The 15,197-nt window shown below is 32.5% G+C and overlaps 1 protein-coding gene across 1 annotated transcript; it reads left to right on the forward strand.

Moving 5' to 3' along the window:
* The first annotated feature begins 2,074 nt into the window (after positions 1-2,074).
* Positions 2,075-3,762, forward strand: LOC106478456 (cyclin-dependent kinase 5 activator 1-like). The gene has a single exon (XM_013939001.2). It carries the CDS (start codon positions 2,329-2,331, stop codon positions 3,310-3,312), a length of 984 nt encoding a protein of 327 aa, XP_013794455.1. The 5' UTR covers positions 2,075-2,328; the 3' UTR covers positions 3,313-3,762.
* Positions 3,763-15,197: the final 11,435 nt, after the last annotated feature.

The raw sequence follows: 15,197 nt of genomic DNA on the forward strand, positions 1-15,197 counted from the left end.
TGCTGATGCATTACTTTTTCTTTTGGTTTCACTGTCAAATGACGAAGTAAATACGATACCAAGGATCAGGTGTTGAAATTATAAGGCAATTTGATGCCTTATAAATAGATTAACTTAATTCCTTTTCAGGTTAATAGATTTACATTATCACTCATTTAAAACGCAATGAAATATAATGTTATGATTATCATCTACGATTTATAAAATTGGGTTAGCAATTTTCTTACATTTGATATTTTCCGCCATATAAATTATTAAAATTACTCTACTTAATTCAGGTGATTTCAGAATAGTTTACAGAAGTAACAAGGTTTCTCTAAAAACAACAAAAGTTTCTGGCTGATATGCATAACTTTTAAAGTTTAAGGTAATATTTTATAAGATGACAAGTTAAAGGCTTAAACATTCAATTTCATAGCAACGTAAAAACATTTTTCATAAAAAAATCTGATTAATTGGTTAATAAAATGTAACTGTAAGAATTTAGTTGACTCTCACGTAAAATACAAATTAATAACTTAGGCTACAATAGAAAATTGTGTGACATTTACTAGCGTATATTTACCTCAGGAGAAAGAACCATTTTTATATTCATCATACTTTAAATCGTTTTTTATCACTCATGTACTTTATCACGGAAGAGCTAAATTGTCTAAATAAAAACACAGTATTTTGAAAGTGAAAAATCTATTAATCCTTATATCATTTCGTGGATTCATTGGAATTCTTCGCACATTTACGAACTAGGTGTATCCTATTAGTTAGCGTGCTAGACTGAGAATTGGTTTGTTTCGAATTTTGCGCAAATCTACCTGAGGGCAGCGGGCTATCTGCGCTAGCCGTCCATAATTTAGCAGTGAAAGACTAGAGTGAAGGCAGCTAGTCATCACTGCCCACCGCCAACTCTTGGGCTACTTTTTTACCAATGAATAGTGGGATAGACCGTCACCCCCACGGCTGAAAAGGTGAGCATGTTTGGTGGCTGATTGAGAACAAAATGGTTTATGGTCAGTGTTACGTTGCCTCAGAATCGTGATTCGTGCTTTAGGGCTGTGGGTTGTTATAAGAATGACAGTTAAATCTCATTATTTGATTTGAGTAGTCTAAACGTTTTTGGTGGATGCCGTTGACTAGTTGCATTCTCTATAATCTGCCAATTCAAAATTAAGTACGGCTAGTGCAATTAACCATTGTGTTGTTATGCGCGAAATCTTGCGCATTAACATTTCTTAAACTTATAAAGTTTACCATTTCAGACATTCAGTAATATTCATTACACCTAGAATGGGCTCTTCTGTTTCTTTGTTTTTAATCTATACGTTTACATGGAACTATATGATTCTGGTTACTTAATTTTTATTATTATTTCTCACTTACCTCCGTAAGTATGCTGTATGTCCTAGAAATGATTAAAATTATGAAACAGTTAACACTTGAAACATTTGATAAAACGTACAGAAGAATTTAAATATGCTAATCTAAATTCCGTCCAATCAAAGTTGAAATTTAAAACTATTTTTTGCTTGAAATAGTACGGTTTTATCGTAATATCGCAGTGTTTAAAAATAATATTCAACTACATTGAATACAATCCATCTTATCCTTGACCTATTTTTTGTAGATCCACACTAATGTTTTGTATCCAGCATACCACCTTATATCACACGTTCAAATGAAATACCACATAAGGACTTAAAACGTGAAGGAAAAAAACAATTAAGAAGAAACGTAATACAGTTTCCTTCAGGATATCTCTGTAACTAAACCTCCTAAGTAATTTCCTCAAATTATTTTGTATACTTTTCATATCGAAAGTTTTTCATTAAAACGAGCGTTACTACGTGCATAGCCAATCAAAACCTAGTCTCTATACATATAACATCGTCTATGGAGAAATGCTTTTGTGCGCAGTCTCAAAGTTTGTTGCCTTAGCAACCACTACATGTAAATTCAATTTCGATCGAGCTTCGGAGACAGACAACAGAGAAAGCATCAGCTCATTACCCAGAGTATCTTGGACCAGACGGTTAGTGTAATTAGCAAAAAAGACACTAGCCGAGTAGAACGTATTTACCTGATCAAGACTTCGTGGAATCTAAAAGTATGCAAAAGTCTGATTTATCTGTCTGTTGAGATACATCGATGGATTTTGGTCCTCCTCAACCTACAAACGAACCGATCTCAACGCTGCTACTTCCACTTGACAATAAACGGTTATATATATATATATATATAAGAGATATTAGATCTGTCGTGTAGTGTCTCGTCACTAGTAGTGTGTGTTTGAATTTTTTTCATTTCACTGTGGTTGTGCGTTTTTTATATGCTATGGGAACCATACTCAGTATCGCTCCTCGAGGACCAAAATCTGAATATGGCGAATACACGCCTAACTATGAACAGCTAAACAACGCTAAAAATAAGGAGAAATGTGAGGAGAAAGCCAATGTTAACCAACATGGCCATTTTAAAAAGCATTCCCTGTTCATCAATGCCCTCACGTGGAAACATATTAGCGTGTCTGGTAAGAAAAGAACTGACAGGAACAAGAGTACGACTTCTCGCCATCCACTAGATAACCTCGATACTTTGGTGGACAACAATAAGAACATTCAGAAATCTTTATCGTCCTATAATGTAAAGAGCGGTAATATCGGGTCAGTAGACGTTGTTAACAAAAACAACAACAATTTCCAGAAGGCCGCACCACCACCCTTACCCCCTAAACCAGCAGTGCTTTCTGGACACAACTTAGTCCGCCCTGCTCCTCCAGGAGCCCTCGCAGCTAGTGGACCACTTGTACTCAGTAGACCGCCCCCTCCTCAAAGTGTGCACAACAAAACAGTGATTCAGGCGTCCACCTCGGAACTCCTAAGATCCCTGGGGGAATTCTTGTTCAAGAAGTGTCGGAAAGTGAAGGACTTCCAGGCTGGAGACGCTGTTATGTGGCTTCGGACAGTGGACCGATCGCTCCTGCTTCAGGGCTGGCAAGATATCGCCTTTATCAACCCAGCCAATGTTGTCTTTCTTTACATGTTGGTGAGGGAACTGGTAACTGACGAAATAGACAGCGAGGGAGAGCTGCAAGCCATCGTGCTGACTTGCTTGTATCTTTCCTATTCCTACATGGGTAATGAAATTTCCTATCCGTTAAAGCCTTTTTTGGTAGAAGAAACCAAGGACATATTCTGGGATCGCTGTCTTCTGATCATCAACTTGCTCAGCGGTAAAATGTTACGTATCAACAGCGAGCCCAGTTTCTTCACCGACGTATTCACCGAATTAAAGGCTTTCTGTCCTGCTTCTGGCTAACGATAATAAACTTCTAGCTGATAAGACTATAAAGTATCTAGATAAAGTTCAAACCATGAAAGTAAAGTATCTAAAGAGAATATACACCAGAACACTGCGTCCTGGGGTCATAATAACTCGACTGGATAAATATTGTCCAGACTAAAGTATTTTAGTCCTTCTCCGGACATGTTTGGTACAGTTTCATTCCATTTTTTTTCAAGGTTATTTGAATTTAGCTTCGTTTAAGGCCCAGTATCTTGCCATTCTTGATGTCAGTGTGGAGTTAATCTAGACAAGGTAACCTATACTTAATACTGTGGTTTGCACTGTGATAAATATAACTCTTAAGATTTTGCAAAATTAAAAAGCTGAATATGATTTGGGCAATATAATTCACGTTACTGCTATATTCAAAATGAATTTGTCTTTTATCAGGCCAAAACTATTGCTCATAAAACCTTAAATTATTAGAACCACTATTTATTTGTAACTTCTCATCTCTAAAAACATTTGTTTTTACTCAGTCTTTAATATATTAAGCCAATTACACAATGTTATGTTATTTGATAAAGGATTAATATTATTCATTTGTAAATAAACAACACAAATGTAACGAATTTCTCTGCTTTTTTCTTACTCTATATGCTGTAAACAAAAGTACGCTGTAAAAATGTCACAGAACAATTCCACTACTCGAAAGCATAATATATATTTTAATAACTTGTGACGTTCTCTTACAAACGATCTCCAGTTTCTCAGCGGTCAAGCTGAGGGCTAAAAACGCTAAAAATCGGGTTTTGATATCATAAACTTTGTTGGATATATATATATATACCTTAAAAACTTATCATAATTTAAAATAGGATAATTTTATAAAATTTGCTTTTAAAGAACGCCTTCAAATATTTATATGAAAGATCTGTTTTATAAACATTTTAACGTTGTTTATCATATACCCGTAACAAGAGAATAACCTGAACATGATCGTACAAGATAATGTGTTTTACATGAACCTTAAAAGGCATTGTTCTTTTATTGTTGCTTTTGGTTTTCGCGCAACAGAACAGTTCTCGCCTGTTTTGGAAGCAGGGTCGTAATGTTATCAATAATAATACTTCAAACCAATAATTCACTTTGTATATAGTTCATATGAATTTACTAGAAAATTTAAAAGAAAACTATTTATTTCATGCGGTTTTAATGGATGGTAAACAAACTATTTATTGTGTGAGCATATTTAAAATCATTATTGTCTGTAAGTAAGTCATTTGAATTGGAAAATAGATCTTAAATCTACGGCTGTCGTAGAGAGAGAGATTCATTAGAATGCCTTAAGAATGCTTTATCTGTGAATAATATTTTTCGTTTAATCTTAAACTAGACGTCCAGAAAAACTTAGAACACCATGTTTCACGAGAAATGTGTACGTAGGTTGAAACTGAATTATTTAACAATGTGTGTAAACAGCATATAAAAACCTACCTACAGTCGTCATGTAATACATGCTCTCAGTATTCCAACAAAGTTTTATTCTTCCAAATGTAATTTCATTCAATCCAGTATGTGATCTGAGAGAGCAATCGATGTACCGAGATAAATTAGGTGTTTTTGAAAATGCTGCTAGCAATTCCCAAGTCACGTATCCATGTGCATCAAACACTATTCCTATGTTCTCATAAAATAAGGGACGAAATAATTGTTACTTTTCTCCAACTTAACACATCATGTTATAAGTTCTTAAAGAACATTGTGACATGTGCCACATTCAGAAATAATATACGGTATGTATAATGATAAGATAAAATAGAATCAGCAAGTAATAGCGGAATAGTCATCTATATCCCAACATGATTGTAACTATAAATAAAAATCGTGTCCTGCAAGGTTAAAAGCACAAAAGTTTTGGAGAACGTTATCAAAGGTTATTATGGATCTCCTTATTATGTTTCGTTTTAAATGTTCAAGTTTCGATTCTTACACATTTGATTGTGAATAGTAATGTTATTGAATTAATCCACACAACATTGTTTATATAACTTATGATCTTCTCATTTTGTCATTGTTGTTGTTGTTGTTAACTTTTTATGTTATAATGATCAACATAAAACATTTGTAATGACACACTGTAGTTCTCAAATAGAAAATGTAGTAGTTTTTTAGAAGCAAAATTAAAGGATTATACAAGTCCTGCATCATTGCACTCCACTGGATTTCTTGTACTGCTTACAAATAACATTTTGGCTTCAAACGATGGATTCTGATATTGATCTAAAAATCTGCTGAGTAGTGATTCGTGGCAGAAAACTATGAGTCTGTAAACTTAAGTATTTATACACGTCTATCCTTAGAAATCCATAAAAGGACCAGTTAAGAGGAATGTGGAGTAACACATCTGTAGTCAAACGCGATCGTACATGTATTGAACAAAAACTAAGAAAATTGTGCTAAAAACCTCCAACGATTTCTTTCGGTTTTACATATTCTCCAAGTTAAATTTGTGTCTCGATATACGAACAAAACTTAAAGTTTTCATAAGAGTCATGCTTGGATGAGTGCGTCATTTTTAGATACTTCTTTGCAGCAAAGTCAAACCTACCTAAAGTGAATTTATTAACTAATGGATTTGAAACTCATTGCGAATTTCTTCTTACTAAATGTTACTTCTAACCTACCCAACAACCTTTAATGTTACTTCTAACCTACCCAATAACATTTAATGTTGCTTCTAACCTACCTAATAACCTTTAATGTTACTTCTAACCAACCCAATAACATTTAATGTTGCTTCTAATCTACCCAATAACCTTTAATGTTACTTCTAGCCTACCTAATAACCTTTAATGTTACTTCTAACCTACCCAATAACATTTAATGTTGCTTCTGACCCACCCAATAACCCTTAATGTTACTTCTAACCTACCCAATAACATTTAATGTTGCTTTTAACATACCCAATAACATTTAATGTTGCGTCTAATCTACCCAATAACATTTAATCTTATTTTTTAACCTACCCAATAACCTTTTATTGAAGTTCGAATAAAAAGAGATGAACATTACATCACCAACCTTGGGCTTTTGTTGTTTGTTGTTATAGGCTGAACAGAAAAGTTCAATTTAAATTTAAGAAAATTGTTAGGGGAGATCGTTATTATCTCAGATGTAATTTAATTTTATTAAACGCACAGTTGTAGAATATTTCTGTAGAAACTTCGTAATATAAATTATTTCAATCTCAGCTTATAGCTCTACAATACTTAATAAGGTTTTTGTAACAATTTTAAAGTACGTACCAGTCTTTGCAAACAAATGGAAAAGGTTTGCCATTCTTTTAGTTTTTACTGAAAATTCAGAAGCATTTTCTTTCCAAACAATTGCATATCCATGCTATTATTAGCCATATATGTCTGTTGGTTATCACAGTGTTTTATTGATTACACAAACCCCTTTTCCAATTACTGTAGTTTGATACATGAAACCAGATATTATGAAGCCATTTGAAATACGATTAAGCAAGCATTTTACAACAGAAAATTTTATTTTATAATGCAAATTGGTTAAAACGTTGTAAAGTAATCGCATTTCGACTAAAGGAAAGTGACCATAGAGTAGTTTTCTTCTACAAAACCATTAACTGGTTTCTTATTTGGAACTGAATCTGTTTGTTCATAGCGCATGACTTGCATAACAAACCCAAAATCTTAACATATTGCTTTGTTGAATTGTGAATTACAGGATGTTTATTCTATTCTTTCTGTGCCATCCTGTATCAAAAATATCAGGGTTTCTGTTACATTACTCATGCAACTGATAGCATGCTACAGATACTGATTTTAAATATTGTACTTTCTACTGACATACTGTCATCGCCAACCTACATATGAGAGCAAGTAAAGCATTGACATAAACGTAGCGTCAATTAAAGTGCAAGAGAGTCAGTCTTACTTATAAAAGAATAAAAAAGGAGCTATGATCTTTCCTCCGTACTGAGCAGTGTTCTCCATTACTGCCGCAGTTCTATCGATTGTTATAATTTGTGATCTATTTGGCAGCAATTTACGCACGCGTAAACAGTTTGATTCTCAAATATGAATACTTTAGTCTTTTGTTTTAAAGGAGTGTTTACGTTTGATGTTTACTAGTGCAGAGAGATATTTGGTCAACTCTAAACTAAAATAGTAGCAACAAGAAATATCTTTATTATTATTATTTTTATGTTTTAAAGTCAAAACACGAAATATAATCATATTCCATTATATATAAATTTATTTTTAGTGTGATACGATAACACGAACTTATGCTGCAAACATGGTACAAACGTATTTATTTTATCCTGCGAAACTCAGCTATAGACAAACCTCTTTTGTTAATGACTTCATACTATTCAATAATTTACTTTACATAACTTTAATTTTTACCACTAAGTATTCCTTTTGTTGTTAATCCATGCAAGCTAATTTGTTTCAACTGTGATTTATATCAATTTAAAAGGAAGAAAGCTTTACTTCTAACTTCTTACCCAAAATATAAATCAGTATGTTAATTCGTATGCTCGTTTATTTGGTTCGGATATTTGCGCAAAGCTACACAATGACTATCTGCGCTAGTCCTTTCCCATTTTAAACCGATAGGATAAAAGAAAAGCAGATAGTCATTAACACCCACCGCCAACTCTTGGGCTACTTTAATCGAATAGTAAGATTTGACCGTCAGTCTTGTAGCACGCCCACAGTCCTAAAGTGTGGTGTCTGATTTTGCAACATCGGGACGCGAACAATATAACGTTGGATTCATAGTCCAGCACGCTAACCACAAGTTCACGCCAGGCCTAAGTTGTTTCGAATATCTAAGTTCTGCTTGAGTATTGTGAAGTAAGACGGTTACTCTATATAAACATAGATATATATGTGTGTGTGTGTGTGTTTATAAATAAATATTTGTTTCTGTATTTATACATTTTATACTTACTGATAATATCTGTTCCTTATTAAAGTTTTTTATTTACGACCTGTACAAAACAATTTAATCACCATGTAAAGTTCCCATATCAATTTACGGATCGCCAAAGTAAAATAAGAAATTACATCCTCAATAATCCATTAATAAAGGTAATAAAACATTACTAATACCAAAAATAATAATGTTATTATAAAATAATAAATAAGTTATTTACAAGTATTCAAAGCTAATCAAAAATCTCATTTTTGCATGCTAGTTTCTGAAACTTGTTTAGTGGTTAGTGGATTAAATAGGAGTGTTTACCACTATTCATGATTTAATGATTCATTTTTGAGTTTTAGTACAACCCTGAGGAATATTTTAATTTTCTATTAGCCTTAACGAAAGCAGAGAGTAAACTGTTATATCTGTTTAAATGTTGTTATTGTTGTTGTTGTTGTTTTTTTTTACAAAATATAAACAGTTTTCTTAGGCTCGTTCTTTTAGACACATGTATTCGATAACAACATCTTGGATGAGGATATGCCAATCTATGAACAATGTAGGCTTAGCTAGATGGTTTTAAATGATGTCCAAATAATCTATACACATTAAATTTAAGGATATTTGCCAAAATTATGGTTAGTTAACACACAACAGTATTGAATTTAAAGTTAAAAATAATGGAACAAGAGTCCGTTAACATTTGCTCAACTCTTACATGTAATTACAAATTCTCAGTAATTCATAACTCAATTTACCCATTATGTTGTTCAGTATATTTACTAACTGCTTCATTTTGAAACTTGAATATTTTAAGTCATCATGTCGAACTCTTATGTAAAGTGAATACGTACGTTAATTATATGCATAGTGTAAGTACAAATAAAGTATATTTATTATACGAAAATCTTAAGAGAGAGAGAGAAACATTTGATCCAAGTATTTGAATGTGTGTAACAAAAATAATCTTTGAAAACAGTGATATTTTAAAATTCAGTGTAATTGCTATTCAGATTTATCTAGGATAAAGACTGAATGTATGAGTTTACAGTCCGGCCAAGTAGCACCTATATACGTTTAATATGTATTACTTTTTAAATAACGTCCAAACAGAAACATGCTTTTTATTTTATGATATACAACAAAAATAGTTTAATTTAGTGCAAATTTTGAACTCGAACTTTCATTTTTAATGAATAATTAATCTAAAAAGTGTGTTGAAAACCTTTATTTTGAAACTTAAAATAAACTGTGCCTTTCACTAAAGAATTTGTATGAAAAATGTTTAAAATAGTAAAAATGTATTTTAGTGGAAATTAAAAACTCGATAGTTTATAAAACTTTTATGTATCGTATCAGTGTCTGTAAAAATATATAAACTGAGTTTGTTTTCTTAACTTTGTTTATGGGATGTAAAACTTCAATACATCGATGACTGCTATAAAATTAATTATATTAAAAACGTATAAGTAAAAATTTTGTCGTTCTTTAATTCTGAAACCGTTGTTATTTAAACCATGAAATATCTAACAATATTTTTCCTCTGTGTTTGTTTGTTTTTGAATTTCGCGCAAAGCTACACGAGGGCTATCTGCGCTAGCCGTCCCTAATTTAGCAGTGTAAGACTAGAGGAAAGGCAGCTAGTCATCACCACCCACCGCCAACTCTTGGGCTATTCTTTTACCAACGAATAGTGGGATTGACCGTCACATTATAACGCTCCCACGGCTGAAACGGCGAGCATGTTTGGTGTGACGGGGATTCGAGCCCGCGACCCTCAGATTGCGAGTCGAGCGCCCTAACCACCTGGCCATGGTCTATGTTTGTTTCAACGTTTTCTAGTGGCTCAATTAATTAACCAATTTGAGTGGACGAAACGTCACCTACCAAGTTTTGGTCGGTTTTCTTTCTTGATGATGTGTTAATGTTAAAAAAAGAAGATGGAAAAACGTCTAGTACTTTGTAAAATAGAATGATGTTTCACTTCCATTAGATGACTTCACTATTACTCGACGTCGGGCACAATGTTACATAAAAATAATATAGTCTCATAAAACTGATAACATCATATAAACTTCGTTGCACCGCCACACCAAAATTCCTATGAATTACTAATGACTGCCATAATACAAGCGATGACAGATGTTCCCCAAGGTTTCTAATAAAAAGGTTCTTATAGTTAACTATTCGTACGTAAGTTTTGTAAAATATATAGCGATTAAGACGAAAAATACTGTCTTTTTGTTTTTTCTTGAGGGATTTCATCTAATGTCGTTTTAAACAACTCTAATAAATGATATATAATACCTTGAGCGAAATAGTCTAACAAAGCAATGAACACTTTTAAGACAAGTTTTTGTCTTACATTACAGTTTTTATACTTGTAAAATAATCATGATTAGATCTACAGTAATATACCATACTGTTGTTTATCTATGGTTTAGACTTACTGTAAAGAACACTTCAGTATTATTTACATTAAAAGGTTGAAAATGTCATTCAAGAGAACTAGACAATATTAAAAAAAAAAGATGCGCACATCTGTATTTTATGACAAGAAATGATATTCTTAATAATGGCTGTATTTATTCATTATTTTACACCGTCGAGAAAGGAAACTGACCAAAACGCGTTGTTGACGAGATTTCATTTTACTCCACCCATCATTTTTTATTTAATTGAACAAGAATCCTGGGGCATTACTCACAAGAGAAAGGATCTTAAAAGTCCAAAACTTTAACATGGAATGAGAAGAAGAACACATTTGTAGAAAATGAAAGTAGAAAGAACAAGCAGGCTTCTCACTGATATTTGTAAAACATGCGATATACAATTTTCGCGGCTTTTGTTGTTACTTTTTAAAGCTAAGATTCCAACGAAATAATCTATAGCACAATTGTAGGAAAAATAAAATATTATTAGAGCTACAATCACAAGTGTATTTGGTGTGTAGGCGGATGGTGTTTTGGTGATGGTGTTAAAATTTATTTCACAAATTTAACTTATAAATGAAATAACCTAGAACGTTCAGTCACTTTGTTGCTTTGTACTGTAATTTAAATTTACAATTTTTGTCAAAGTACTGAAGGTGTTTTAGCCATTTAAAGTAAATGAATATAAGAAACCCACTGCATTCCTTGTTAAGGGTTATATATATGTTATTTCTTATGACTTAAACAAGTCAAACTTTACTACGTAAATAAAACTTTGTAAATAAGTTCTTAAATCACAGTGTTAAGAAAGTCATGTAACTTCATGTAACAAAATATCGATTATCAAATATTTTTGAGATAACATTGCTGAAATAGTTAGAATTCTTATTTTTGTTAAATGTTTAAAAGGTGTTAATATGTACTACCAATCTAATGGGGTAGTTTCTTGAAAATGGAAGAGCCTATGATGTAACGCTACGCTTCTCTGCGAGTAGTCTGTGCATTTTGTGGAGATGGGCATTTTTCTGCTGTTGGAGAGATTTTAAAATGCACATTTTTTGGAGAGACTGTAAATGGTTTATATTCTCTCAAACAAAAGCGTGCACTTTTTAAATAAATCAAATACAGATAATTATACCAAAGTTTATTCGGACTATACCAAGCTAGTACGATCCAACATCTTACGATATATAGTGCGTTTAAATTCCGGTAAATGAAATGGGTTAACAACTCGTTCTACATTTCACGCGCATTATTTATTTGGATATACTTTTAATGTACTTTCAGTGTAGATGTTCAATATTTTACGTGCCATTACAATCCATGTTTTTTACGTAGTCCGCCATTCAAGACAAAATAACTATAAAAATGACATTCATTAGGCATTCTATTGTAATGTAAGAGTGAGAAAGAGTTATTAATTAAATCCTCACCAGTTTATATTTTCGGTAAAGATGTGGGATACAATCGTGCTGATATAGTGAGGTCTTGTATTGTTCTTATTTCCTCTGGCTTTTCGTGGTGTTTCTCGGTACTCTACCGCACATGACATCAAACACACAGTGACATATGACTACAAGTCAGTGCTAAACAAGTGTTAGCTAGTGAAACAAAAAGTACAAGTAAGTGATGAATCAGGTAACGCGAGGAGTGGCTACATGATTGTTGACTAAGTTTGAACACATTATAGAAAAGACTATAGAATCTCTGAGAAGGTTTGACTAAGAATAGACTTTCTTCAAGCTACAAGCTTGGTATAAGTGATAGTCTAGAAATACTTTTAAGTTTATAAACAACGACTAGCATAGTCATCAGTAGTAGCTAAGTCAATTTATTTAGGCTCATATGGAAACAACTAGTAATTAAAATTTATTTTTCGCAAATGTAAATATAAACAGCATACAGTTATATTACCTTAGGCTCATATGGAATGACTAGCTCTAATATTAGCAGCAATAAAGTTTGTTTTTCACAGTATCCAAGTAAGTTACCTTAGGTTCGCACGGCAACAATTAACGTTAACAATAGCAGTAATCAAGTTTGTTTTTCACAGTATCCAAGTAAATTACCTTAGGTTCGCACGGCAACAATTAGCGTTAACAATAGCACTAATCAAGTTTGTTTTTCACAGTATCCAAGTAAATTACCTTAGGTTCGCACGGCAACAATTGACGTTAACAATAGCAGTAATCAAGTTTGTTTTCACAAGCGTAAATATCAACAGTATATAATTAAATTGCTATAAGTTCATATGGCGACTACTTGCTCTGATTTTTAAAGTAGTATTTTTATTCTTAAGTTGCGATTTCACGAAAAAGTGAAAGTACTTTTATCACTAACCACCAAATACATTAAGTTTTATTTTAAGTCTATTAGAATACTTTGAAAACTTTAACTATAATTTCGACATAAGTGAAAAAGACTCAATTACTTTAAATGCTTTGCTGGCTTTTGTTGTATTGATATTAACTTCTTACTTTGAATACAACAAAGTAACGTGGTATGTTCCACTTATTAAAAATGACTGTATCCCGATTTTAATAATTTTTTGTTATTTTCTAACTCTTTGACTGCTATATTCTTAGGTAAATGTCTTCTAGTGCCAGGTTTATTTTTGGATACAGAATAAAAACTGAAAATGTACACGTTATAATATTTCATTAGTTATTTGAAACTTGAAACTGGTAAACTTCCGGGAGTTTGAAGAAAAAATGCCCTTTGTTAGTCGTGGTACAAAACTGGAAGGTCATGCGGCAGTGCTCTAAAATGGGGCATATATGTCCCCTGTCAGTAAAATAGTTAAGATTTGTGGAGTAGGCGGTGTTGTTAAAAATGAACCTAGTTATACATTCTGAACTTGAGAACCCACAAGAATCTATGATCAGTAATCATAAGAGTAGGCTTGGCAGATCTGACGGTTAGTTCACTAAACTCACAATCTGCGGGTCACGAGTACGAATACCGGTACCGAACGTGCCCTTTCAACCATGTAGGCGTTATAATGTGACGGTCAATCTTCACGATTATGTGGTAAAAGAGTATCCCAAAAGTTAGCGTTGGGTAGAGTCGACTTGCTGCCTTCTCTCTACCACTTCAAAAATAAGGACGGCTAGCTTGTTGTTTGTTCATTTGAAAATGATAAGTAAAAACATTATTAATTACATACGTACTTTTGAATGTGTGTCAGTGTCTGATTTAAATCATGTTATAACTCAAACCTGCTTCTCAGCCACGCCTAGCTTTTCAGCTTATAGGTATAGAATAAGGAAGTAATATTAGCAGTGGACTTAAAAACTACATGTCACAGATGTCGGAAAGATGTCAAGTGTAACAAATGACTCAAGGTTATAGAACAAATCTCAGAAAGCAGCACTTAAGAAATTAGAGGAGGTCTAGTATATAAACTATGGTTATTACAATTGGCGATGATATCTACCACTAACACATGACAGTGATCAATGGCTTGGAAAGCGTAAAGTACTTTTGATTATTGTTGCTGTTCTTCTATTTTTATTCTGATGGGAAAAATCCAAAGTAATTAGAAACTGTAAGAAAAAGTCTTCAGCAACAGTCAAGAGCTATACTTTATTGTAAACACAGAAGGAGAACTATAATCAATGTGTCGTATCTGTGTTTTGTATACAAAGTTTCATTGGCACCGTAATTAAAAACTGAAACAAAAAGTAGTTAACAACAGTTAAGAACTATATTTAGTGTTAAACACAAAAGTAACACAATAATTATTGTGTCATATCTGTGTTTTGTATATATAGTTTCATTGACACCGTAATTAAAAACTGTAACAAAAAGTCTAAAAACAGCTAAGAACTATATTTAGTGCTAAACACAAAAGTAACACTATAATCATTGTGCCGTATCTGTGTTTTGTATATAAAGTTTCATTGGCACCGTAATTAAAAACTGAAACAAAAAGTAGTTAACAACAGTTAAGAACTATATTTAGTGTTAAACACAGAAGGAACACTATAATCATTGTGCCATATCAGTGTTTTTTGTATATATAGTTTCATTGCCATTAATTAATGCTGATTGCTGCTTTAGATCATTTTTGTATCACTAAATTCCATTACTTCACTATTTATTTCTATTTCTATTGAAGTTCTATCTATACATATATCGAAGTCTTCTACGTTTAATAATTCAAGTCAAAGCAGAGAATCTAACTTGCTAGATTGGATGGGTCTTATAATTTATCATTTATTCTTCTTTAAACTTTCAGGTAAATTGAAACACTTTATAAAGTCTCATATCATAAATTATCTTAAGAATTACTGCAATTTTTTCTCGTTCAAGTCGTATTTTATGACAAAGTAAACACTTCAACGTGCACCGCCAAACGTAAAGCTCACAATATTGATATCTCTCAAGCCCTTGTGCTTTAATATGTTATAGATTTCCTTTCCTTTGGAAAACGTGTATTCTTGTCTTTCTTAGCTACCTATTTATGTAAACGAGATGTACTTCAGCATGATCCCCAAAAGTGTTCTTGTTTCAAGTGTAGCTGGAACC

The sequence above is a fragment of the Limulus polyphemus genome, unplaced genomic scaffold (assembly GCF_000517525.1).
Source record: "Limulus polyphemus unplaced genomic scaffold, Limulus_polyphemus-2.1.2 Scaffold213, whole genome shotgun sequence".
NCBI classification, from domain to species: domain Eukaryota; kingdom Metazoa; phylum Arthropoda; class Merostomata; order Xiphosura; family Limulidae; genus Limulus; species Limulus polyphemus.

What these genes read in the sequence shown, in the direction of transcription:
- LOC106478456 (XM_013939001.2), top strand. Translation starts at nt 2,329, where the DNA reads ATGGGAACCATACTCAGTATCGCTCCTCGAGGACCAAAATCTGAATAT.